This window comes from Onychostoma macrolepis, chromosome 10 (assembly GCF_012432095.1).
Source record: "Onychostoma macrolepis isolate SWU-2019 chromosome 10, ASM1243209v1, whole genome shotgun sequence".
NCBI lineage: Eukaryota > Metazoa > Chordata > Actinopteri > Cypriniformes > Cyprinidae > Onychostoma > Onychostoma macrolepis.
This window is the reverse complement of record NC_081164.1, coordinates 23,801,544-23,829,111: the sequence shown is the minus strand read 5'-3', so window position 1 is coordinate 23,829,111 and position 27,568 is coordinate 23,801,544. Positions and strand designations below refer to the sequence as shown.

Below are 27,568 nucleotides of genomic sequence, written 5' to 3'. Positions count from 1 at the left end.
ATCACAATGAGTAAAGCGGTGTTGAAGTTTGGGCCGTGTTAGTGCTTTATAGGTCTGACTCTGTATAGACTGGAATCTAAATTCAGCTTTTACTTTGAGACTTGAGTTCATTCCCACAGTCCTGCATTATTATTTTTTATCAAGTAAAAAGCAAATAAACTATTGTACACAAAGCATTTTATTCTTCTCAAAATTTAAAAAAATAAATAAAATAAAATAAATAAAAACAGTGGCATATACATCTTTTTTTTTTTTTTTTTTTGTAGGCTACAATATTGCCTTTAAGTTTCATAAAATAATTGAAATGCAAACTGTTTTGCTGGAAATACAATTTAAACAGCTATGCATGAACAGACATTTCCAGATCAAGCACAAAAGCAACTTGGAAAATGAAATAATGTTTATTAGATTTCACGTACATTATAAATAAAATAACAATGTTTCAAAATTTTGTCTCCGGCTGCATGCTCCCGCTCAAAACTCAGAAATTTGGTCCAAAACAAGTTTAATCTCTGAGCGATCAACACTTGTTCCTAAGACACAAACTGGTGTGTAGTTTAGATCCACATAAAGTGGAAGGGATTTGCAGTCCCGGCAGTAGTTCAGCTCCAGCTGTTGCAGTGAATATTTGTTAGATGTAACGACGACGAACACATACACAAATACAATAAACAGCTGTCCCCAATAATACAAACGTACAGAAATGACAATAATACTAGCACAATGCAATTCATACAGCTACAGTCGGTACATTGTACTGCACTTGAGGATTTGCTGGATTTGTAAGTACAAGAAGACCACACTTCTTGTACAGTAGCTACTCTATATTACAATACCTTACAAAACAAGTTAAAATAGACAACTTGAAACATGTAGAATACTTCACATGACATCTTTAGTATTTATACAAAGCACAAGTCAATGATAAGTTAATGTGTAACAAGACTGACTGCAATTTGCATATAGTCTGGTGTACACTAGAGCTCAGTGTCATATGACATGATCTGATTCACTGTAATGAATGTGACCAGCTACATTATCTAAATTGAAATGCAAAACCGATGGATCATACATTTTCATAATATTATAACACTGCATCATAGGAAATTTTTGAATTTGTGTGAAAAATTGCATCTTCTGGATGATATAAGAGCGGTGCTTCCAGTGACAACCTGGTCACCAAAATATTTGGGTGATGTTAGAGTGTTCTGGATGGTCACTATATGGTAGTATTATGTGGTACATTGTTCTAGGTGCTGTTGGCAGTTGCTAAGACATTGCTGTCTAGGTGGTTACTAAAGTGCTCTGAGTGGTTGCAAAGCCAATTCTATGCGGTCACTATATTTTTTTAAGGGATTGATGTGGGTCTGTGGCAGTTGCTAATGGATTGTTCACACAGAACGCGTTTTTGCATTCCATGGTGCTGTTTTTCCTGTAGCATTATGTAAACGTGTGCGTGTAAACGTGTTTGACCGCTGCCATCGCTGTTTTATAGCATCTCGCGCATGACACGGGTTGTAAAAACATGCGCTGCTTTTACATTCATTTTTGTAAACATGCGCTATTTTTGACGGCTGCGTTTGCAGAGTCTCTCGCACATGACAGCGTTCTAAATATCAGCACTAAAACTTCTATGAAACGTGCATTTCCCCCCTATTCCACTACACCACACCTGGCATTTCTAAACATTAAAAAAGCATTCTGTGTGACACGTTTTTGCATTCTACTGCACTGCTTTTCCATCGTTGCGCTTGCGCCTTTTGCGGAGTCTGTCGCGTGACAAGGGCTTCTAAAAATTAAGGTCAACGTTTAAAAACGTGTTTCTGGACGTTGCATTTTTCTATTCCGCTACTCAATATTGTTATCCACCTTCTTCAACGCGGAAGTAAGGGCGAGACTTCAGGTTCATTATCCGCTATAGGAAAACAACGAGAAGAATAACAACGTGCACTACAAACCAGTCTGTTCATAATTAAGATAATACATTAAAATAATATGTGACCCTGGACGACAAAACCAGTCTTAAGTGTCAATTTTTCGGAATTGAGATTTATACATCATCCGAAAGTTGAATAAATAATCTTTCCATTGATGTATGGTTTGTTAGGATCGGACAATATTTGGCTGAGATACAACTATTTGAAAATCTGGAATCTGAGGGTGCAAAAAAAAAAATCTAAATATTGAGAAAATCGCCTTTAAAGTTGCCCAAATGAAGTTCTTAGCAATGCATATTACTAATCAAAAATTAAGTTTTGATACATTTATGGTAAGAAATTTACAAAATATCTTCATGGAACATGATCTTTACTTAATATCCTAATGATTTTTGGCATAAAAGAAAAATCGATAATTTTGACCCATACAATGTATTTTTGGCTATTGCTACAAATATACCCCAGCGACTTAAGACTGGTTTTGTGGTCCAGGGTCACATATGTTAAGACACACCAATTTGCAATATCAGGCAGCAAAACAAGCTGTTTTGTACAGCTAAAAAAGCTGGATGCGATGCAACTGGAAGCCAGACCCATAAACTTGACAAATGGCCGCGCCCAAAGGAAAAATAAGGTGGACAGGTGGTCAAATTTTTTTTATACTAATGTGGTTATATTTTGTCTTCAAATCTTAAGTATGAGCAGTAAGCAACAGGTGCTTGCTTAAAATCTGTTCAAGATGGCAGAAGTTTTTGTTTTCCATATTTGTTTCCAGAAAATAGCCTAATAATTAGTCTGGAAAATCTATATCACATTAGAATCTCATCCTAGCACATTCTGCCTGTCCAGTTTAATTTTGAACTGTATGCCAGTGGTGCGATGACCTAATTTTTGTCATGCACAACGAAGTGAATTTGCGGCGAGCATAAACCAGGCTCGGAGCCATTCACAATGTTTTTTGGGGGTTTTTTGCATTCCACTGCGCTGCTTTGCCTTAATTTTTCTCTGTAAAAATGGACATGTCTATTCTTTTCAGCGTCATGCACATGACAGACTGTTCTAAACTCGTCTACACCTTGTGTTGTTCTAATTAAACTTGCATTTTAAACACAAAAACGTGTTTTGTGTGAATGGCCCCTTTTAAATAAAACACTTGTGTCATTCTCTGTGGTGATTAATTCAGAGCAAGCAACAGCAACATTTCAGTGGGTAGTCACATGAACAGATGTGAACATTTAACAGTGAATAAGGCATTACGCACATTTCTAGAGGTCCTGATGTAATAAGGCATTTCTACTGACCGCAGGAGGACAGCTGGAATAAACTCACTGTATGTAAAGACACTCTGCTCTCATTTACTGCAATACAAACACATTAGGTCAAGGCCTGGGCCAGAACAGTTGAAATTCAGATGCTACCAGTGGCTTTATGTTGCATTGCGGCTGGCGCGCAGTATGCTATCCAGACCGCTGAGCTGCCGTAGGAAACCGCGGTTTGGCGTGACGCCACGGTGGTCCTTCACGGTCTTGATGGCCTCCACTAACGTCATGTTCTGACGAATCATGAGGTAGGCCAGAACCAGCGTAGCAGATCTGCTCAGCCCGATGGCACAATGCACAAGAACTGTTCCTGCAAAACAAGTCACTGTGTCAATATGTTCATATGAATGACAAAAACAGTGAAGTACAAAGAGTTCATGTACATTTTCCAACTTTTGCTCAACTTATTATACTGATAATTTAATTTGTGATTAAAACCATGGATTAGAAAAGAATTGAGAAACAGAAGAATTTTTACTTGTGGTCTTTGTGGATTTTTGGACCACATTCATATGCACACTTTTATGTAGCCTAAATCTTTTTTTTTTTTTGTACTTTCAAAATGTTAATTGGTACGAAAGAAATGTACACCTGTAAATGTTACTGTTACTTTTACCCAGCCGTCCAATCAACAGAGGAGGGGCGGGACAGATATTACACCGACCAATCATCACTGAACAACAATAGAGAAGATAATATTGCTGGTTACTTCATTTTTATATTCAGTAATATTCTTCAAAATGAGATACTAGTAATACGTTACTGCCGTGGATATTTCAAATCATAGCAACCAAAGCGTCTCAGCTGGAAAGAAGAGCGCCCAACATTTTTCAGGTGGCTAAAAACGCTTTGATGGACACACGTTATTGAATATTTATTGTTAGGAATATGGCCTATTAATCTTTTTTGCATTTATGCAATATACTGGAGCCAAACCTGAGAAAGTAGACCAGAATATTCCACTGCATTCCTGGATTCCTGCTAATTGTGAATGAGCGTGCACGAGCGCCCTATTTACGAATGATTGGAATTCATTAATTTACACACGTTTAACTATCAAATTTGGAAGTTTACGAAGGAGAGTTTTCAGCAAGGTCCGTTTTGCGCACAAATTACTCAGAATTTACTCATATATTTCATGAATGAGGGCCATTGTTTCTATAGATATAATTAACAACTGACAAATAACTAATTTTATATTTCACAGTCGTTTTTTAATTCGATTGTCATTTACAGTGCTTCATGGGATTGTAGTCCTTTCCTTCACTAAAGCTGTTAAATACAGTCTTGTACCTTTGAATTTTTAAAAGAAAAAGAAATGGAAAAAATACTTCCGGAACCAATGCTGATGAAAAAGTGAGTGGGAAATAATGCACTATATAGCATCACAATAACATGTAAAACCCCTTTTGCTTTTGATTTGAATAAGACTGAGAAACTTCAGGTTGAAAGAAAAAGGCCCCTTATGAACTGACCTCTGGTACTAAGGGCTCTGTGAATGAACTCGGCTGCTGGGTAGAAGTTGACACTCATGTCGAAAGAGGGCGAGTCGTGGGCTTCAATGCCGTGATACGTGATGTTCATGCCAGCATAATACTCCGCACCACCTCTCCATTTGCTCTGAGCACAGTTCAGGATGTGCGTGATCCCGAGCTTGACCAGTTCTTTGCGGTTTGCGGCAATTTCTCTGCAAATTTAAGTGAGAAATTTGTACACGGTACAAAATTTACTGCCAATTTCTAGTTTACCTATCTAAACAGGATAAAATGTCACTCTTTTACTGCTATTTGCTTTGTTAAATGCATTATTCAAAGCAAGGCATTTTATGATCAATGATGTTACATATCCTTTTTTTGTTGTTGTTGAAAAATTCAATACTAGTTTTTTGTATGAGCAACTAAAGCACAATCTTGTGTTCAGCATCCTATATGGCCAAAACTGCAGATATTCATGGGCTACTCACTGGTCACCTATGTAGAGTCTTGGCCACACTTCATCTGCATGATTACAGGCGGTTTTCCCAGTGTACAACAGACGCTCAAGTTCAGCAACAGTTAGTACAGGAGAGCCTTTCTCCGAGTCCTTTCTGCTGGGAGATCTGGAATTACTCCGTGACCGGGACAGTCTGGACATGAAAGCCATCTGGACTGGCCTTCAGTGGAGTTATAAAATAACACTGAAAATGTATACAAAATAAAAGGAACAGTTAAAAAAAAAATTAAAGGAACAGTTCACCCCAAAATTAAAAATGTTGTAACATTTCAGGTTAAACAAATAATCATTGCTTATACTATCAAAAACCAATACAATTCTATTTTATATATTTACATTATCAAGAGTGTTGGGGGTAACGCATTGCAAGTAATACAATTATGTAAACAAATTACTTTTTCTAAGCAACTATTAAAGTAACGCTTTACTCTTTAATTTAGAGGGAAATATCGGAGTTACTTTTTCAAATAAGTAAGTTACTTTATTTCCCATGTATTGACTTGCAGCTCTTGTTGAGAGAAATCGGGTGTAAGTGCAGAGGTGTTGTGTGCGCTGTGAACATGTTACTGTAGTTCTAGACTAAATGTCAACATGCATTTATTCATCTCACCTGCACAAAAACAGATTCAGTATTCCTCAAAATAAATAAAAAGTCAAATGCGAACTCAGACTATTATAGAATTAAATGTTATACAAGACAGATATCATTTATGTATTTAAACCTATTTTATTAACCAATGTCTTTGCTACTGACCTTCGATGATCCAATTCAACCATACTAATAAGCAAAAATGACACATTTGTTTCATTTTTGTTATCGCTGAATAGTGTTGAACTTTCTTCTCCTGCATCATATTCTTCATGCAATTTGCTCGAGCTGCATCCTCTAATGTACAGACATGAATTTACATTTCCTTCAGCCGGAGGCATTTTCATTTCATTTTTGTTGTGAAAGGGCTTTTACATTTATAAAAGAAGATCTTTTATATATTAAAACAAAAAGCAAGCCCTGCCCAGATTTAAAAAGTAACTCAAAAGTAATGTAACACTTCACGTTTTATATAAAGTATCTAAATAACGCAGTTAGTTACATTTTTAGGGAGTAACATTTTAGGGAGTATTGTAATGCATTACTTTTTAAAAGTAACTTTCCCCAACACTGTTTATCAATGTAAGTAATTTTCAATGAATTACAAGTACATTTCTCATTAGGTTAGTTTTCATTTTTACATTTATTGCAAAATAACCACACAATGGCACAAGTCATATGTGATCATTCTGTGAGTTTTGAATCTTATTTTACATTTAGTCATTTAGCAGACACTTGTATCCAAAGCGACTTACAAATAAGGATAATGGAAGCAATCAAAATCAACAAAAGAGCAATGATATGCAAGTGCTATGACAAGTCTCAATTAGCCTAACACAGTACACATAGCAATTATATGTGACCCTGGACGACAAAACCAGTCTTAAGTCGCTGGGGTGTATTTGTAGCAATAGCCAAAAATACATTGTATGGGTCAAAATTATTGATTTTTTTTTAATGCCAAAAATCATAAGGATATTAAGTAAAGATCATGTTCCATGAAGATATTTTGTAAATTTCTTACCGTAAATATATCAAAACTTCATTTTTGATTAGTAATATGCATTGCTAAGGACTTCATTTGGACAACTTTAAAGGCAATTTTCTCAATATTTTAATATTTTTGCACCCTCAGATTCCAAATATTCAAATAGTTGTATCTCAGCCAAATATTGTCCGATCCTAACAAACCATACATCAATGGAAAGCTTATTTATTCAGCTTTCAGTTGATGTATAAATCTCAATTTCGAAAAAATTGACACTTAAGACTGGTTTTGTGGTCCAGGGTCACATATAATAAATAAAAAGAAAACAGAAAGAATAGAAAAAGAATAAAGCAAGCTAGTGTTAGAGGCCTTTTTTGTTTTTTGTTAATTGTATAATAAATAAAAAAAGAAAACAAGCAGTTAGTAAATGAAAAGAATAGAACTAGAATAGAGAGTGCTAGAGTTAGAGGGTCAAATAAAGATGGAAGAGATGTGTTTTTAGCCGATTTATGAAGATGGATAAGGACTTAGCTGCTCGGATCCACCAGGAGGGAACATTTAATGTAAAAGTCCGTGAAAGCGATTTCGTGCCTCTTTGGGATGGCACAATAATGCGCCCTTTTAATTTTAAGGTCTGAAGTTGGTCATTGTTAACTACCATTACAGAGGAGCGCTAGCAGGACAGTTTTTTTTACATTTATCCTTTTGTGGTCTGAAACAGAAAGGTCATATGACATTACAACAACACCAGGGTGAGTAAATAACTTAACTACTAACTTAATTTAATAGGACTAAATTTATTTAAAAATATTTAATAATATAAAAATATATTAATATTTAAAAATATAAATTGAAAAACATAAGTTACACCATCATTTTCATATAAAACAAACACGTTTTATATTACTTTTACCGCAGTAAGACCATACACTTCATTCTGAAAAATCAGGTAAATATCATGTATGATTTTTGAACATCTGCTGTCATGACAATGACATGAAATGACAATTATAACCAGTAGGTGGCGTTAGTGTTTCACATGTTGGTCTATGATTTCATTAACCCAATGCTCTAAAGTGAATTTCTAGATACAAGTTTTAATTTAGGAAATATACTTAGGATATACTTACCTAGAAAAACGAATATTTGTTGAAGATTGTCATTTTTAAATCCACTTTTGAAGTGTCCGTTTTTGCAGTGATGCCACATTATGCTTACAAAGAGTATTACAATGAAAAGACTTGAGTATACATAATTTTGTAGCCTTTCATTTATTTAAAACATGAATTTTCAGTAACTCTAATGCAGTAAACTCATTTTAAAAAAGTCAACAAAACAAGGGGCAATAAACAGATTACACATTTTGCAATGGTAAACAAGTCAGTAAAGAAAACAAAAAGAAAAGAATTAGTCATACAGTAAACCCAAGTAACAAACAGTACATAAGCAGTGGTTAAATCTTGTTTAAATCTTGTCCTTGCATGCTTGGCAGTGAGCAGTTATAACAGCGTGTGACCCGCAAATGTATATGTTACACTCACTGCACGTCAAACTTGTTTTTGTGTCCTTCTTTCGGTCACAGACCTCACACCTTTTCCTCTTGGCTGGGGTTACTGGTGAGAGGTAAGCGTCTTCGGCTGGCAAAGAGCTTGCTTGTGCTTTCTTCACCAAACTCTTAGAGGCTGGAGTGCGGGGAACATTTTCCCGTCTTTTCATGAGAGGAGCCACCAGAGCTTTCCCTAGCTCTTCCAGAAAGAGCCTCCTTCTATATTTCTTCCCTTTGTTCCATGAATGATTTATTTCCATCCAAAGCACAAATGCATTGTAGGCAGAGACATCCAACATGTTGAAGAAAATCACCATGGGCCAACGTGAGGTCTTCCTTTGGCAGGTGTAAGTGGCAACAAGCTGGAAACAAAACACACACACACACACACACACAACACCAAAGCTTTAGCTTATCAGCTGACATTTCATTTCACTTTATATGTGGCATTTGGCCTTGAATAAAAACGAATAAATAATGCAAAGTAGCAAAATACCTTGTCAAGGTTGTCAACTCCTCCTTTGGTGTGGTTGTAGTCTAGGATTATCTCTGGCTTCTTTTGATCTTTGTCGCTTACTTTGTCATCTCTGTGGAAAGTGCTCATCAAAAGCACATTTTTATTTTTTCTTGGACAGTAGGACACAAGAGTGTGCGTATCAGTGAAGGCAAACATGGATGATAATCGGGCCCTGTTCTTCATTGACAGGAGTGCAGGTGGGAGCTCAGGATTGTTTGATATGACGGTTCCAATCATGCTCATTTTCCTCCGGAGCAGCTCCTGGCCGAGGGCATACGAGGTGAAGAAGTTGTCACACGTGATGGTGTGTCCTTCTAGACCGTCTGTCATGTCCAGGACCACTCGCATTCCCTGGTTCTCTTCTGACTTGCCATGGGCAGCTTTGCCAGTGTAGATCTGCAGGTTCCACGCGTAGCTTGATCTGGCATCGCATGCCGCCCAGATTTTAATTCCATACTTGCCCGGTTTACTCGGCATATATTGTTTGAAGGGACAGCGACCTCTGAAACGGACCAGGCACTCGTCCACAGTGACGTTTGGGCCTGGATTGTATAAGAGTGGCAGGCGTTGGACCCATTTATCCCAGATGTTCCTTACTGGTGCCAGCTTGTCTTTTTTCTGTTGGCTACGCCTTTTGTCCTTGTTGTAAAAGCACAAGACCCTTGACAAACTCTTAAAACTTTTCTGTGACATGGTAGCACGAAAAATTGGCCTTCCTGACTCAGCGTGCCATAAGCAATCCATGGCCTCATGATGGGATCGATACACACCTGCCAGAAACAACAGACCAATATAGGCCTGTAAGTCTGTCCAGTCCAGGTTCTTCCAGGCAGCACCAAACACATGTATCCCCTCTAAATTGGTCATTTCAATCAAAATCTGTTTAATATTATTTGGGAAAAACAATTCAAATGTTGATCTTATGTCATCAGCATTGGCACATGCCAACCTGGTTGGCCCAGTGGACTTCTTGAAGATACGATGAGCTTGTAATCTCTCTTGTGGTCTCCAATGAGTTTTTGAAGTCCACGATATGTTTCCGTTTTTGGACTGGTAAGCCGTCTCTGTGTTAGCAGTGACCTCTGACTCTTTCTCTGACTCTTCTCCATCAGTAGAGTGGTGGTCTTGGTCAAACTCCGTATTGTCCTCTGTTTCAGATGCTTCATCAGAGAGCTCCGTCTCCAGCTCAGCTTCTCCATCCAGATCCGCTTCCTCTTCTATCCATTCAGCACTTATCGTACGTAGGGTCGCATATTTTTTCTCTTCCATGCTGCCATCACTTGTCATTTTCTGGGCCACGTCTCTTTCCTCTTCCATCCCTCTATCACTTGTAGTTTGTATAGTCGAGTCTCTTTCCTCTTCCATCCCTTCATCACTTGTTGTATGTAGGTTTACATCTCTTTCCCCTTCTATTCCTCCATCTGTTGTCATATGTTGGGTTACGTGTCTTTCCACTTTCATCCCTCCATCAGTTGTTGTATGTAGGGCTGTGTCTCCTTCCTCTTTCACAATTCTATCACTTGTTGCATGTAGGGTTACATCCCTTTCTACGTTCATCCCTCCATAACTCATAGTCCTATCTGTTACCTCTACCATCTCTTCATCACATGTCATATGTAGGGTGACATTTCTTTCCACTTTCATCTCTCCATCACTCGTTTTATGAAGAGTCATGTCTCTTTCCTCTTCCATCACTTTATCACTTGTCGTATGTAGGGTTGTGTCTCTTTCCTCTTTCATAACTCCATCACTTGTCATTTGTGGGGTCACGTCGCTTTCTTCATCACTAAACTCAAATAGTAGAGCCAGGTTCTTCGTAACATTAGACCGTCTCTCCATTGTGCAGCTTCAGAATGAACTGCAAGCAAGGTCCAAGGAAGCCACATTTATAACCTTACAGTAAAACATGTATTTAAAACCACTTTGGGAGGACATTTTGCTGTCCTTACTATGAAAATTAAAAGTTCATAAATGGGCCAGATTATGCTTTTCTTTAAAGCTGCAATCCGTAACTTTTTTTTTGGTTAAAAATTATCCGAAATCAATATTTGAGCAAGTACATAACCAGCCAGTGTTTAAAACTATCACCTTACTTTAGCCGATTCACAACGGTTAGCTCATAATAATGTTTTCTAATTTTAGTGGAACAGGTAGGTTTTCGTGGGAAATTCGAGCATGGTATGCCTGTAAACATAAGGAAGTTGTCCTGGCTACTAGGCTGTCGCACGTGAGGATCCTGCAGGTAACAGATCGTTTATAGCCTTTTCTCACAGCAGCTAGAATAATTAAATGTATCATTTTGATGGCGGATTGTAATCCAGAAAGTATTATGTGTTTATGAAACATGTTTTAATTACACATGAAATTAAATTATATTCCATTTTTAAATGTACTTCTGATTACAGACAGCCTTGGATTACACAAGATTTGAATTTTAAAGAAAACCAGTTCGAAGGGAGCATAATTTGCTTTTTGGGTTAAAAGAATTTCTTAATTTGAAATTCGAATGGCGTGACAATTAGATTAGACTATACTATAGGCCTACTATACACTATACTCAGTCAAACAATGCTGATGTTGTTCACATTAATAATTTGAGAATAAAGTATAACAATAATAATAATTTGCACAGTTTGATGTGATATGAGCTAACCGATCGTTAGATTTAAAGGGGTCATATGATGCGATTTCAAGTTTTCCTTTCTCTTTGGAGTGTTAAGACTCTGCCACTCCCCCCTAAAACGGCTCATTTAAACACGCCCCCACATGTCTACGTCACGATGTGGGAAGATTTGCAAAACACCGCCCAAACGTACACGCAATGAAAGAAGGCATAACTTTTATTCTCACTGTAGTATTGTTGCTGCCGCCGGAGCCATGTCCTGGAGATGCTGTGTTTCGTTGTGAAAGTGAAAGTACTTACTTTGTGCTTCCAAAAGAGGACACAACTAGAAACCAGTGGTTAAGTTGTATTTACAACACTGTTCCAGAACGGTTCAACCCAAATATTAGAGTGTGTGCAGCGCATTTTACGGAGGACTATTTCCTGAACCTGGAAGAATAACGTTAGCCTACAATGCTGGCTGTGCACAAAGGCTGTTTCTATAAAGCGGGGCAATTCCAACTTTGCAAGGACAGTCTGATGCTTCTAACTATTCAAGCATGAGTTTTGAGCAGTGTAGAGTAGTGCACTGTCTTTCTCTGATCACAAATGCAGACATGGTAATGTTTACGCGATGCAACGCAACGCAACACAACGCGATGCGTCAAAAGACAGTAGAAGTCATTATAATCAGTAATTATGTCCCCACTGGATGCAACAAATGCCTCGTTTATAATGGGTTTTATTCTTTTTGTCTCGTCGCGCCGGGACACGGCATCACAATACGGTAAGGGGCATAACATTTCCATCTCACGCTTGAGGTATTCGGCCAATCACAACGCACTGGATAGCTGGCCAATCAGAGCACGCCTCGCTTCTCAGAACGATGAGCTTTGTAAAAATCGATGCGTTTCAGAAAGGTGGGGCATAGAGAAGCAACAATAATGTACAGTATGTGGAAAATAATGTGTTTTTTTAACCTTAAACCTGCATAAACACATTGCATTACAACAAATACACAAAATAATGTTCTTTTTAGCAACGTCATATGACCCCTATAATCACCATTGGTAGCGCAATTTATTGTAATGCTTTTTTCTTCAATTGGTCAGAACAAACGTAGCAGACTTGTTACTTACTTGGTCAGATGACAATATACGGTGAAAATTCTTATTTGGGTCATATATCCCAAGACGTAGGCTAGAATCTGTGATTGTGAAGTACAGTAAACATCCTCATCGGTGCGGTGACTGACTGCCACACATTCACCTCAAAACATTAGATTCATCCGCGCTGGAGCCATGCCAGAGCACATCCCACGCAAGCAAGATAATTCCGCAAGCGGCTGCAATTCCAGGCTTTCAAACAGAGATGGCGAGAAAGAGGCAAAACTTACGGACTGCAGCTTTAAAGGGATAGTTCACCCAAAAATGAAAATTCTTCCATTCTCTCACCCTCATGTTGTTCCAAACCCATAAGACCTTCGTTCAACTTCGGAACACAATTTAAGATATTTCTGATGAAATCCGAGAGCTCTCTGACCCTCCATAGATGGCAAGGGTACTATCAAATGTAAAATAACACTGCATAGTCTTCACTGTATACATTAAATCTAATTAATCTGTGTTAAAGCTACAAAAGTGATTTTTCTCTATTGGCGCTTTTCCACTGTGTGATACGACACGGCTCGGCTCAGAACAGAACGGCACGGCTTAGTTCGGCTCGGTTCGCGTTTCCACTGCAGTTTAGTACCGCTTTAGAGTGGGCGGGATTATTCACGTGTCATTATAGTCGTGTCACCTCTACTGCCGTGACTCCTGAAAAACTTTTTAATTCTGGCCAATCAGTGATGAGCAGAGTTTACACATCCCGTTTTGGTAACGGTACGGTTCGCTTGGAAGCTCGGCCGAGGTGGTACTAAAAAAAGTACTAGGTACTGTACCCAGTGGAAAACCCCCCAAAAGTGAGCCGTACTGAACCATGTAATTTAATCTGTCATTAAAGGGATAGTTCACACTAAAATTAAATTTGTCATTATTTACTCACTTATTGTCCCAAACCTGTATTAATTTCTTTCTTGTAATGAACACAAAAGAAGATATTTTGAAGAATGTAGGTAACCAAACAGTTGCTGGTCCACAATTTGATAGTAGGAAAAAAAAATACTATGGAAGTCACTGTGGACCAGCAACTGTTTTGTTTCCCACGTTCCTCAAAATAGCATTTATGTTCAGAAGAAGAAAGAAACTCATTCAGGTTTAAGACAACTTTTGAGTAAATGGTGGTATAAAAATAACACTATGACAGAATTGACAGACAGATGACAATTTTTATTTTTGGGTGAAATATTCCTTTAACGTTAGTAAAACAACAAAACACAAAGAGAAAAATCACTCACTGCTCTTGACTGAAGAACTTTAATACAGTTGCTTTAGGAATCAGTCTATATAGTGTTTTGTTTTTATATTTGTTCATTCATTTTCTTGAATGTTCCTGCCAAATACACCTATTGTACCTGAAAATAAAGCACTGTTTGTTTTATTTGTATATTATGTGTAGTTGTAATGTGTATCTTTTGTCATTTAAAAATAAGAACAAAGATTTTTATCTTTGCCCACTTTGACATAAATATCTGCCACTTTTTTTTTTGTTACCTTGAAAGGCTTTGTCTTTATAATAGGGAAATTAGTTTGGCTGTAATGCTCAGACAACTTGCAAAATAGTAAAACCAACATGACAAAGAATCGTGATAAAATCGTGATATTAAAAAAAAAAAAAAAAAAAATTGTGATATTATATTTTTTCCATATCGCTCAGGCACAAATAGATGTGGAAGTGAACGGAATTCAGTGTTCAAGTGCATCTGCGTGGCTCTCACCTTGTCTACACCAGACGAGAGCGACACAAAGTTCAAAGGATTTGCAACGGTTGCTTTGTCGCGTCCAGTGTAGACAGCACGGGGTGGCGTGATGCGACAGCTGTTGCGAAAATGATCAGTATAAATATAATGATCAGTATACTAAAAAAAAATAAATAAATCGCACATCCTGCGATGTGACGATCACGGATGTGCACATCGTGATATCGAAGCTGAAACGATATCGTGCAGCCCTATGTCACATGGACTATTTTAACAATGTCCTTACTACATGTTTGTGCCTTGACCGTGGTAGTACCCTTGCCGTCTATGGAGGGTCAGAGAGCTCTCGGATTTCATCAAAATTATCTCAAATTGTGTTCTGAAGATGAACAAAGGTCTTATGGGTTTTGAACGACATGAGGGTGAGTAATTAATGACAGAATTTTCAATTTTGGGTGAACTATCCCTTTAAATCTAATGATGTGCTAATAGTTAGCACGAAAAATAGTTAATTTCATTATGTAGCCCTCCTCACACATAATTAAACAGATTTTGAAATATAAATTAGAGATAAATGGTTAGGTGTGTTTGACTTTGCAAACTGTTTAGCATCTAACCTGAAGGAGTGCATACTGGTTAGAATTACTGTCCGACTTGAGACAACGGAGACGTTGTGTCAACCACTTAATTGGCTTTATTCTTGTACATACAGGCACTGTATTAAACAGTACATCAAGTACTAAATGAGAAGTGTTTAGCATTTATGTATAGGACAAATATTGCATCTAATCCACTTCACCTAATATAGTATGCAAACACCACACAAGCAAGCAGCAAATCTCAAGTGGTGCTCACTGCAGAGCCAAATAGGTCAAATGGGTGGAGCTTGACCTAATCCAGTTCCACCTATATGGACCTAATGGGTGGAGCTTGATCTAGCTATGTTTACAGATAAATTAGGGTTAGGGACGTCACGCACCACCCATTGGCTGAGCAGCACCTTCTGGCAAATCTTGCTGATCGGTTAAATTAAAGGGATACTCCACCCCAAAATGACAATTTTGTCATTAATCACTTACCTCCATGTCGTTCCAAACCCGTAAAAGCTTTGTTTGTCTTCAGAGCACAATTTAAGATATTTTGGATGAAAACCGGGAGGCTTGTGATTGTCCCATTGACTGCCAATTACAGTTGAACCACTGACGGCAGAAGGACTATTTTGTCGATGTCTTTCATACTTTTCTGGGCCTTGATAGTGGTATTTACTTGGGACAGTGACTCACAAGCCTCCCGGTTTCCATCCAAAATATCTTAAATTGTGCTCTGAAGACAAACAAAGCTTTTACGGGTTTGGAACGACATGGAGGTAAGTGATTAATGACAAAATTTTCATTTTGGGGTGGAGTATCCCTTTAAGCCGCAAACAAAGCTGAACACACCTTTTAGACATTAACCAAACGTCACGATTGTTCTAAGCCAATGAGCGATTCCCGTTGTGCTTTTAGTTTGCTCAGCTGGTTTCAAAACTGTGGGTGCCTTGCAGTACATTTACTTAACACACATCAACATGACATCACTGCAAATCGGATATATGACAACATTAAGCTGCTTTTAAGTTGGGCCAATCTTTTTTTTTTTTTTTGTACAACATTTAATATAAATGCCCTGTTGCTGTGTAATACCGTCATTCATTTCTTTGTTTGTACTCTGCATTTTGCCTGACTGGTCGACTTTATTTGACAATTTGTTTACGATTTGTTGCATTCCACCGAGAAGGCTAAAAATGTGTATGCATTTAAACGGTTAAAAGTCACCAGGCCTTGTGCAGCTCTTATGAGGGAAACCCTGGGAAGTTGTATCTGCTTACAGTGACCAAACGGAACCGGGAGGGTTAATACAAACAAAATGGCAGCAGCTGGAATGTGAAAAGGTCTTTGCAAATAAGTATATCAGATGTATTTTCTTTGTGTAAAACGATTAAACGCATCATGACATTCGAAAATCGCCTACTGAACAATAAACGTCTGTGATGAATTCAAATCAAGCTTTGTGTGCATCTTACCTTACACAAGGCGTTTCGTGTTGGACACAAATCCTGTAGGGACTCCTTTGGGTTTCCTGGTCTTCCCGTGTATTGCAGAAGCACTCGGTCTGCGCGAGGAACACACATGCATGTGATTAGCACGCAACACGAGCTCTGCATTCAGACGGAAACATCCATGTGTTGGTTTCTGCAAAATCTACGGTCTATTGTCTACTCGAGTTCAATGGTACTGATACATCCGTGTTATTGTGGAGGATCAGTACAGCAGTCCTCACGTCCAGTGCACGCGCCCTCTGGTGATGCACATGCACACAGTCATGCAGATGTTGCACACAAAACGGAATCATATCTGAAGCATATTTTCGACATTCCCCGAATGTTCGATGAGGGAATTTGTGAATATGCACACGACAATATTTCAAGCAATAACTGACACTTTAAAATACCGTCACGGCTATTATTATTATTTTTAATGTAAACTGAAGCGGTTGAATATTGGATTCAAATACACACATCTCTGAATAAGGCGCAAATGAAACATGTATGCATACAAATAACTGCTTTATAATATTTTAATTATTGAAGATTGTATCAGCATGCCACAAACTGCATGTTCATAATACAGTGTGCAAACCTGTGCACATGTACCTACAGTTTACTATGAGACGTGTTACTGTCAGAAACATGGCTGAAATGCATATAGAAGTACCAGCTGAAATAGAAAACAAAAATAGTAAAACTAAAAGATAAAATATTTTACACTTATATTTTAAATTTGAATGAATAATAATAATAAAATAAAAATCATAAAGATTGTAGTTCCTCAGTCCCCATGCATATGGAAACTGTATAAGTATAAGTGAAAATATATATGCATTTGAAGCACCTGCATGATAATGGCTTGACATAATTATAACCAGTAGGTGGAGGTAGTGGTCCACACATGATGGTCTCTGTTTACTGTAACCCAAAGTTCCAACAAACTTAATATTTAGAAAAACGTTATGAATTTTGGATATGTATTAGATAGACTTATTTAGAAACACTAATATTTGTCAGTTACCATTTTTAAAACCACTTCTTTTGAGGTGTCTTTTTTCTCCAGTGATGCCACATTATGTTAACACTTAGTGTGAAAATGAAAAGACAGAGTGCACATTATTTTGTAGCCTTTAATTTATTTAAAACATGAAACATCGATATTCAGTAACTCTAATGAAGTAAACTAATAAAAATATAATGGAAAAAAGCAATAAACATTTTTCAATGGCTAACAAGTTTGTAAAGAGAACAGCAGGAAAACAACTACTATAAAAAACTGTAACAAACAGTGCATAAGCCATGACGAAGTCTTGTTTAAACCTTCTTGCATGCGTAGCAGTAAGAAGTTACAATAGCATGTGACCTGCAAATGTACATGTTACACTGACTGCACATCATACTAGTTTTTGTGCTCTTCTTTGACTCACAGACCTGACACCTTTTCCTCTTGCTGGGGCTCGATACTGGGGAGGAGCAAGGTTTTTTGGCTGTAGAAGAGCATGCTCTTGCTTCCATCACCTTAGATTTGGAGGCTAGTGGAGGGATGGCTCTTTTTCTCGAAGAGCATGCTTGTGCTTCCATCACCATATTCTGAGAGGCTGGCGAGCGGGGAACGTAATGCCGTCTTTTCATGAGGGGAGCCACCAGAGCGTCCCCTAGTTCTTCCAGGAAGAGCCTCCTTTTAATGTTTTTCCCTTTGTGCCATGAAGGATTTATCTCCGTCCACAATATAAATGCATTGTAGGCAGAGACGTCCAACATGTTGAAGAAAATCACCATGGGCCAACGAATTGTCTTCCTTTGGCAGGTGTAAGTGGCAACAAGCTGAAAGTAAAATGACAAGCAGAACATTTACATGGTGTGCATCTGGCAGATGCTTTCATCCAAAGTGACACTGTATTCAAGGTATACATTTACATTTTATCAGTTACTGCTTTCCCTGGCAATCAAACACATGATCTTAGCATTGTTTTAGCTCACCAGCTGACAATTCAATTCACTTTATTTATGCCATTTGTTCTTCTCCCCCGGTTTCACAGACAAGGCTTAAGCCTAGTCCAAGACTAAAATGTAAGTCTGAGCTGTTTCAACTTAAGGCGAGACACTAGGTGAACAGGGTAAAAAACTAACTAATAGTTATCGCCTTACTTACCCAGTTGATTAATTACATTGATAATTTCAAATTTCTTTTTTTTATTCCAAGTTTTCTAAAATGTCATGTTTAAATATGCAAATAAGGCATTATTTAATGAAATATAATTTAAATACATTTGTAGTACAAAAATCTGAACACTGGATAAAGTCAGTTTCAAAATTCTTGTTTAATTTTTGGACATATTAGAGTCAAATCTTTTTACAGAGGGATTTTTGGGAATCTCATTTTTGTCACTCCATAATTCAGAAAACACTTAGACAGAAAACAACATATTTTCACAATTGTCTGGGGAATAAAATGTTGTATATAATCAAGCAAATTATATATAAACAAGTCCCTCTGTGAAAACATTCAGGATATAGACAGGAATAAAACTGTAAAGTTTGGTGTGTGTAAGTGCTACTGAAGTGGAGATTTATGGCTCAGTGTAGGAGAAAACGGCCTTTAAAAATATGTATTTTAATTGAAATCTATTGACACAAATAGATAAAGTGCTATAAAAGAAACACTTAACAGTGTCTTTGGGATGTTTTTTTTCCACTAGTCTGAAAAAACACTTTATGAAAAACCAAAAAGGCCAAAATCTCAAACTTGACAGGTGCATGAAAAAACAGTGCTTTTGCCTGCAGTGTCTCCCCTTCCACTGACTGATCTTAAAATATATCAGTGCCATTGTTTTATCTCAAGATGCACACCAGTAATGTTTTTTTCTAAGGCATGTTTATAAAAAAATTATGTAAATGTCCTTATTGAACTATGGCCTAATCTTGGTTTAGTCTAAACCCTGTCTGTGAAACCAGGCTTTAAAATCGCAAAGAAACAGAAGTAGCGACAGACCTTTTCTTACATATTGTGACGTATGTTCGATTGTAATAGAATATCGATAAGGAAAAAAGATCTATAATTAGCATTTAAAAATAGATATGGTTCAATTTCACTTCATGCAGAAAATGTCTAAATAATACAAAGTAGCAAAATACCTTGTCAAGGTTGTCAACTCCTCCTTTGGTGTGGTTGTAGTCTAGGATTATCTCTGGCTTCTTTTGATCTTTGTCGCTTACTTTGTCATCTCTGTGGAAAGTGCTCATCAAAAGCACATTTTAATTTTTTCTTGGACAGTAGGACACAAGAGTGTGCGTATCAGTGAAGGCGAACATGGATGATAATCGGGCCCTGTTCTTCATTGACAGGAGTGCAGGTGGGAGCTCAGGATTGTTTGATATGACGGTTCCAATCATGCTAATTTTCCTCCGGAGCAGCTCCTGGCCGAGGGCATACGAGGTGAAGAAGTTGTCACACGTGATGGTGTGTCCTTCTAGACCGTCTGTCATGTCCAGGACCACTCGCATTCCCTGGTTCTCTTCTGACTTGCCATGGGCAGCTTTGCCAGTGTAGATCTGCAGGTTCCACGCGTAGCTTGATCTGGCATCGCATGCCGCCCAGATTTTAATTCCATACTTGCCCGGTTTACTCGGCATATATTGTTTGAAGGGACAGTGTCCTCTGAAACGGACCAGGCACTCGTCCACAGTGACGTTTGGGCCTGGATTGTATAAGAGTGGCAGGCGTTGGACCCATTTATCCCAGATGTTCCTTACTGGTGCCAGTTTGTCACTTTTCTTTTGGTCCAGCTCTTCATCTTTTTTATAAAAGCATATTATACCGTGCCATAAGCAATCCATGGCCTCATGATGGGATCGATACACACCTGCCAGAAACAACAGACCAATATAGGCTTGTAAGTCTGTCCAGTCCAGGTTCTTCCAGGCAGCACCAAACACACGTTTCCCCTCTAAATTGGTCATTTCAATCAAAATCTGTTTAATATCATCTGGGAAAAACAATTCAAATGTTGATTTAATGTCTTCAGCATTGGCACATGCCAACCTGGTTGGTCCAGGGGTCATTTTGATAATACGATGAGCTGGGAATCTGCCTCGTTGTCTCTGAGGAGGAGTTTTTGAAGTCCACGCTATGTTTCCATTTTTGGACTGGTAAGCCGTCTCTGTGTCAGCAGTGACCTCTGACTCTTCCTCTGACTCTTCTCCATCAGTAGAGTGGTAGTCTGGGTTGAACTCTGTATTGTCCTCTGTTTCAGATGCTTCATCAGAGAGCTCCGTTTCCAGCTCAGCTTCTCCTTCCAGACCCCTTTCCTCTTCTATGCATTCAGTACTTGTCTCATGTAGGGTCGCATCTGTTTCCTCTTCCATTTCTCCATCACTTGTCATATGTAGGGTTTCATCTATTTTCTTTTCCATCCCTCCATCACTTGTTGTATGTAGGGTCGCATCTGTTTCTTCTTCCATCCCTCCATCATTTGTCTTACGTAGAGTTGTGTCTATTTCCTCTTCCATCCCTTCATCATTTGTCATACATAGGCTTGCGTCTATTTCCTTTTTCTTCCCTCCATCACTTGTCATATGTAGGGTTGAGTCTATTTCCTTTTCCTTTCCTCCATCATTTGTTGTATGTAGGGTCATGTCTCTTTCCTTTTCCATCCCTCTATCACTTGTAGTTTGAAGGATTGTGTCCCTTTTATCTTCCATCCCTCCATGACTTGTCGTATGCAGGGCTGCGTCTCTTTCCTAGGGTCGTGTCGCTTTCCTCTTTCATCCATTTATCCCTTGCCATATGTAGGGTTGTGTCTAATTCCTTTTCCATCCCTCCATCACTTGTTGTATGTAAGATCACCTCTCTTTCATCTTCTATTCCTCCATCACTTGTCGTATGCAGGGCTGCATCTCTTTCCTCTTCACTGAACTCGTAAAAATGAACCGGGGACTCCACATCACTAAATCGTCTCTTCATTGTACAGCTACAGAATGAACTGCAAGCAAGGTTCAGGGAAGTCACATTTATAATTTTATTTGTTACACTTGATAGGGTCAAATGTCCTCTAATATTAAAAGCTCATAAATAAACTACATCTTTAAATCTAGTAATGGGCACAGGTTTGCGTGATGGTTAGGTTTAGCAGATATCATTAGCTGGCAATGAAAATAATGAATAATGGAAGCCTACGAAATGTACTCATTAAAGTAGTCAAACTTGTTGTTCTTCACTGCACATAAAGAGGATGGTTTTTAAATATTTTTAGTTTAATAGAGACAAATTCTGTAATGATTAAAGGCAGATTAAAGGCAGATCAAAGGGCATCTGTTTGTCTGTTTAGATTAGATTTTTTTTGTCTTGGCTCAATTGACCATTCCATCCTTCCATTCGACCATAAAGCCTAGTTCAGACAGTCAGCCCAAATCAAATTTTGTGCATATCTGGAAACCGAATCTGATTTGAATAACTGACTGCCTACGCTAAAAACAACAATAACAGAAATACAGTACATTCACACGGGGCGTCAGCATCGGGTGTCTCATGCGTCCTTAAAAGTGAAGCTGCGGGCTCTTTGATCGCCCCCTGGTGGCTGGGTGCAGTACAGGTCATAAACCTCGCCCTCTCCATGTAAACAAATGGGACTTCAGTCAAAAATGAAATTACACTTTACAGTAAAAAAATAAATTACACTTCCAATACAATTTTCCGAAATATGGTTTTGGTCATTTAAGGTAGTTGTTATCACGCTGATATATGTTCAATCGTTCGTTTTTGTGATACGTTTGATTTTAGCTAGTAATTTGATGCTATAAAAACGGGGCATGTCGTTATGGTTGATTGAGTCTGCGGGAGTTTGGGCGGGAGTTTGATTCCGCGGCTCCACCTCACGACTCTACTTCGCAGACTCAGGCTCCAAATTACGTCATTTACTCAAGATGGTAGCGGCCATACTAAGATGTATTCGCTTCACTTTTCTATAGTGTAAGGAAGCGGAGACGCGTAGTCCATCTTTTTTACAGTCTATGGTCAGCATCAACGCCTCTCGTTTACTTTGAATGGAGTGATGACAAGCGGTATCGAACTGAATTGTGGGTCCATCGCATCACTGCCATTGCTCGCAGCAAAAGTTGAAAACTTTTCAAGCGTCAACGCAGGCCTCAGCCAATCAGATCGCCTTATGCAAAACCTTAATGCAGACGCTAGCCAATCTCATTCATGCAACACCAGAAAAGTAATGTGATTGGCTGTTGTCACTATGACGGTCGCGTCAGCACCAAGCTTCAGACTAGAGACCTGCGTGAGACTGATTTTTAATTCCCGCTCCCGCAAGGTTCTGTCCTGCTCCCACAGAAATATATATTATCTTGTCCCGCTCCTGCCCGCGACATTTATGTTTTGTTCTGCTCCCGCCTGCACAACATTAATCTATATAGATTTTTTTCAGTACATTGAAGAAATTTACATGAAATGGTTCTGTAACATCTCCTAAGTTATAGCATCAACATTCACAAACCACTGTAATTTTAAACAGAAAAGCAAGCATGAGTTGCTGCGTGCATGGTTGAGCGACGCTTTAATTACGTGTTATAAATAGAAACTCTGCCTAGCTCGTACATGTACATCATTTTAATGTTAATATTAATTGTTCTTTTTGCTTTTGTGCAACAGATAAATAACAATTTATATGTTTCTATTTTGCGGGACCCCCCACCTTACGACATGACAACATGTTGCCGTCATGCTGGATTATTAAATTGGCTTGAAAAAGCCAATTTACTGAAATGCTATATAAGCTGCTGCTTCTTCTGAGCCAAAATTCAGTCAGTATCTCCTCCTAGAGCTTTAAAGCTACAACCACCAAACTTGGCCCAGACCTTCAGACTGGTCTGAAGTTAGCTGTTCTATATTTTCAGACTGATTGGACTTACGGATTTCCTAAAAATGACGATTAAAACTGGGAAAAATTCCCTAGACTTACATTGACAGAATGTTCAAATGAGCCAAGGCTATTCAAACTCCCAACAGTCAGATATTCAAATGTAAACACACTGAAGCCCATTAGGCCCCAATCACACCGAACGCGTTTTTTTTGCAGTGAGAGGCGCCTCTTTTGAACTGTTTTCTGTTGGCAGTGAGCGTTCTACGCACTGTTTATGCGCCCCGGGCACCTCGTGGTTTTCCCGCCTGCTGCGCCTCGTGTTTTTGCAGGAGCGATCTGAGTGTCTGAAGTTGAAAAAAAAAGCAACTCTGAGCGGAAAAGCGCCCCACGTCATTGCGGTTTTTTCCATTGTCCAATCGAATGAAAGGAGAGGCGGGCCTTCCGTTGTGGTAATGAAAGTTGCTTAGAAAGTCCGGAGACTGCAATGATGCAGGAGAAACTTTTGGTGTCTGTCGCGGGTTACCCGGAGCTGTATTTTTTAAGGTTTTTGCTAATATGTCAGTTTAATTAACAGCAAAACCCAAACATTTTAGAGCGCTCCTGCTATAATCCTTTGATTAGACTGACAGGACAGCTGATTCGATGATATAAAAAACGCGTCTCGCATTTTCAGAACTAAAAAAAGCGTTCGGTGTGAGACTTAGACTCCATTAAGCTTCCCTTCTATGTACTATTTCTAACCCATTTAAACTCATTTAAGCTTCCACTCTAATATTTCAAATCTATCTAATCATGCTAGTAACATGCTAATCATGCTAACAACATGGTAGTAACATGCTAATCATAATAGAATTATGCTACTAACTTGCTAATCATGCTAGAAACATGCTAGTTACTTGCTAATCATGTTAACAAAATGCTAGTAACTTGCTAATCATAATAGAATTGTCAGTAACTTGCTAATCAAGCTAAAAACATGCTAGTCACCTGTTAATCATGCTAATATGTTAATTACATAATAATCATGCTAGCAACATGCTAGTAACTTGTTAATCATGCTAACAACATGCTAGTCACATGCTATTCATGTTAACAACATGTTAATTACATGCTAATCATGTTATAAACATGCTAGTAACACCCTAGCACCCATGCTGAGTACCATAGCAACCGCATAGCAACACCCTAGCAACAGCCCTGGGTACCTTAGCAACTGCATAGCAACACCGTAGCAACCACCCCATGTACCATAGCAACCGCATAGCAACACTCCTGCAACCATCTCAGGTACCTCAGCAACAGCATAGTAACACCCCAGCAACCACCCTGAGTATCCTAGTACCATAGCAACACCCTATTAACCATCTCGGATACCTTAGCCACCACATATCAACACCCTAGCAAATGCAATGGATACCCTAGCAACTGCATAGTAACACCCCAGCAACCACCCTGTGTATCCTAGCAACATAGCAACACCCTATCAACCATCTCAGGTAATTTAGCCACCACATATCAACACCCTAGCATCTGCCCTGGATACCCTAGCAACCACATAGCAACACCTTAGCAACCACCCAGAATACCATAGCAACCATCCAGAATATGAAACTGAAAACCTTCAAACTTAAAGCTTTTAAAACTACTTCAAACTAGCAGTATATTGTATTTTCCACTTGACTTGCGGTTCACAACAGCACAAGCTTGTTTTTTATATGTTTTCTACAAAAACGTCTTACTTTTGACATTTTACGTAGCGTGAGGATGTGAAAAAGCTACGCTAAATCCGATCTGACCGGTCAGATTGAAACTGATTTCCAGGAATGCGATTTGAATAGGATTTCAAACCACATATGAATGCAACTCGAAACAAATTTGCACAAATCGGATTTCATGCAGTTCATTGCGGTTCAGATTATCTAAATATGATCAGATTTCAGTCGGGTTTGCACAAAAATCGGATTTGGGCTGACAGTCTGAACGAGGCTTAAGTGGACTGCAAAGTGGACTTCACAGGGTATTCCACCATCTTAAGTGTGAATCCAATCCGGGAGTGAACATGTTCAGTTCGAAGGGCACTGCGAACAGCACAGGGAATAAGGGAACTTCAATACATCACTTCACACAAGAAGTGGACGGGAAAAATCACTTAACTGTCATTGCCCACCTCAGAGCTGTTGAAAGAGTATTTTCAACTTATTTTCAAGAGCCTGCAATGGAGGGGTTGCAATAAATGTTATTATTATACAAACTAGAGTATTTATAAATGGTAATAGCAATGAATGTTACATTTGCATACTGTATTGTATGAATAGGTTGAACGAAGTAAAACCGGCGAGAAACAGCTGAGGCTCTATCATTTTTTATTTTACCTCAGGAGCGTTAACTAAGGAGGCTGTGTGTGGGGAAAAAAGCGCGCGAGATGAGACCACTACAATCTGTTAATAGTTTAAACATATACATTTTGACTATATTTACTAGATAAATAATTGCAAATGTATATGTATTTAAATTTGAAAGTAAAATAAATTACAATATTTATTTATGTTATGACACCGTCATTGCCTTTGATTACATTCCAGGGCGGTCCAAATGAGCTTGTTTGAAATAATCGGAGTCCACTTCAACGAATATCCCGCGCGAGTAGGAGGGCCATCATTGTCAATTGGAACGCACTTTGGAGTTTAAAGACTGACATTTTGATCATTGTTCTAACCCAATGAGCGATTACCTGTGTAGTCAACGAATCCATTATCATCGTTTTTTTTATTTGTTTTTTTTAGAACATCTGAAATAAACTGTTGCCTTGCTCTCGCGAGAGTATTTTGGCTCGTATCAGCATGTCGTCACATGAACCCCGCCCCCTACAGAGATGATAACCTGTGAACGGTTCTGCGCAGAATCTGTTTATTATCAAACGAGCCAATAGTATCACGATTTCTTCCACCTATTTATTTATTAACTTATTTAACTCTTTGTTCTCTGGATCAACTTTGCCATTTGTTGCATTTTGTGCTTGTATGTTTTTATTTGTGTTTGTGTCGCTTTATGCATGTCATCTAAAGCTACTCTAAAGCCAGGCCAATAAAATTAATGTCAATCTGAATGTTTGAGTATTGACAAAAAGAAAAGAAAATCTGTTATAGTGTCATTCATTCATTTGTTTGCGGCTGTTCTGCATTATTGTGCATGATTGGTTTATATTATTTGACAAATTTTTTCATAATTGCTCTGTTATCGTCTCAGACATTTGATTTATTTATTTATTTATCCATTTATTTAACAATGGTCGATCAAATCTGACCGGAAACACCACAGTCACTTGGATTTGTGTGGTCAGGTGGCTATAGTGTAGGAAAAGTCACCAGGTCTTGTGGAAATGTAGATATATTATATTATATCTGCTGAAGTCCTATCTGATTAAAATGACCGAACAGAATAGATGGGTTATAAACAAAATGGCAGAAGCTGGAATGTGAAAGATTCTTCAACACGTGCATCAGATCTTTGCACATATCAAATTTATCCTTTTCTTATGTGTATAAAATAATACTATGAAATGTATGTTTGGAAACGCATATTTCGAATAAAATTGTAAACAAACATGCCTTTTTTTATTTATTTTTTTATTTAATGCAAATCAAGCTTTGTGTACATCTTACCTTACACGATGTTGTGTGTTGGACACAAATCCTGTAGGGACTCCTTTGGGTTTCCTGGTCTTCCCGTGTATTGCAGAAGCTCTCGGTCTGCGCGAGGAACACACATGCATGTGATTAGCACGCAACACGAGCTCTGCATTCAGACGGAAACATCCATGTGCTGATTACTGCAAGATCTATACCTACTGTCTCCTTGAGTTTAGGTGCCGATATGACCATAATATTACAATCGATCAGTACAACAGTCCTCATGTCCAGTGCACGCGCCCTCTGGTGATGCACATGCACACAGTCATACAGATGTTGCACACAACTGAATCATGTCTGAAGAATAATTTCGAGGTTCCCCGGATGTTAGATAAGGAAAATTGTGAATATGCATGCGACAATATTGCAATTTAACTTGAGCATTGCAATCATGGGCTATTTTTAATATGATTTGGGATGTTAAATATCGGATTCCATTATAAGCTGCATAAAGCACAAATGAAACAGCTATGCATACACATAACTGTTTGATAATCCTTTAATTATTGTTGAGGAATGTATCAGCATGCGAAAACCACAGCCCTGCTAAAAAAAAAAAACAATAGAAGCCCAATAG

General features: G+C 38.3%; 1 protein-coding gene and 1 pseudogene across 4 annotated transcripts; both read right to left on the bottom strand.

Annotated features, from left to right (window-relative positions):
- Nucleotides 1-382: 382 nt before the first annotated feature.
- On the bottom strand, nt 383-16,761 carry LOC131548114 (dual specificity protein phosphatase 26-like). Of its 4 annotated transcripts, none has more exons than XM_058789134.1 (4): nt 16,413-16,761; nt 5,220-5,432; nt 4,732-4,943; nt 383-3,566 (listed from the first exon to the last, which is right to left on the bottom strand). In XM_058789134.1, the coding sequence occupies exons 2-4, from the start codon at nt 5,396-5,398 to the stop codon at nt 3,364-3,366; spliced, it is 594 nt and encodes a 197-aa protein (XP_058645117.1). In that variant the 5' UTR covers nt 5,399-5,432; nt 16,413-16,761; the 3' UTR covers nt 383-3,363. The 4 variants fall into 4 exon arrangements, with proteins under 4 accessions (XP_058645117.1, XP_058645116.1, XP_058645115.1 ...); XM_058789133.1 differs by having other exon boundaries at nt 5,220-7,537; nt 16,413-16,758; XM_058789132.1 differs by lacking the exons at nt 383-3,566; nt 4,732-4,943; nt 5,220-5,432 and adding exons at nt 8,078-8,733; nt 8,868-10,746; nt 12,630-12,848 and having other exon boundaries at nt 16,413-16,728.
- An 804-nt stretch (nt 16,762-17,565) lies between these two features.
- On the bottom strand, nt 17,566-26,824 carry LOC131548115 (piggyBac transposable element-derived protein 4-like; annotated as a pseudogene).
- Nucleotides 26,825-27,568: the final 744 nt, after the last annotated feature.

What these genes read in the sequence shown, in the direction of transcription:
- LOC131548114 (XM_058789132.1), bottom strand. Translation starts at nt 10,727, where the DNA reads ATGGAGAGACGGTCTAATGTTACGAAGAACCTGGCTCTACTATTTGAG. An exon ending in GAGTTGACAACCTTGACAAG is followed by an intron (nt 8,734 to 8,867) that starts GTATTTTGCTAC and finishes TTTTGTTTCCAG; the next exon opens with CTTGTTGCCACTTACACCTG.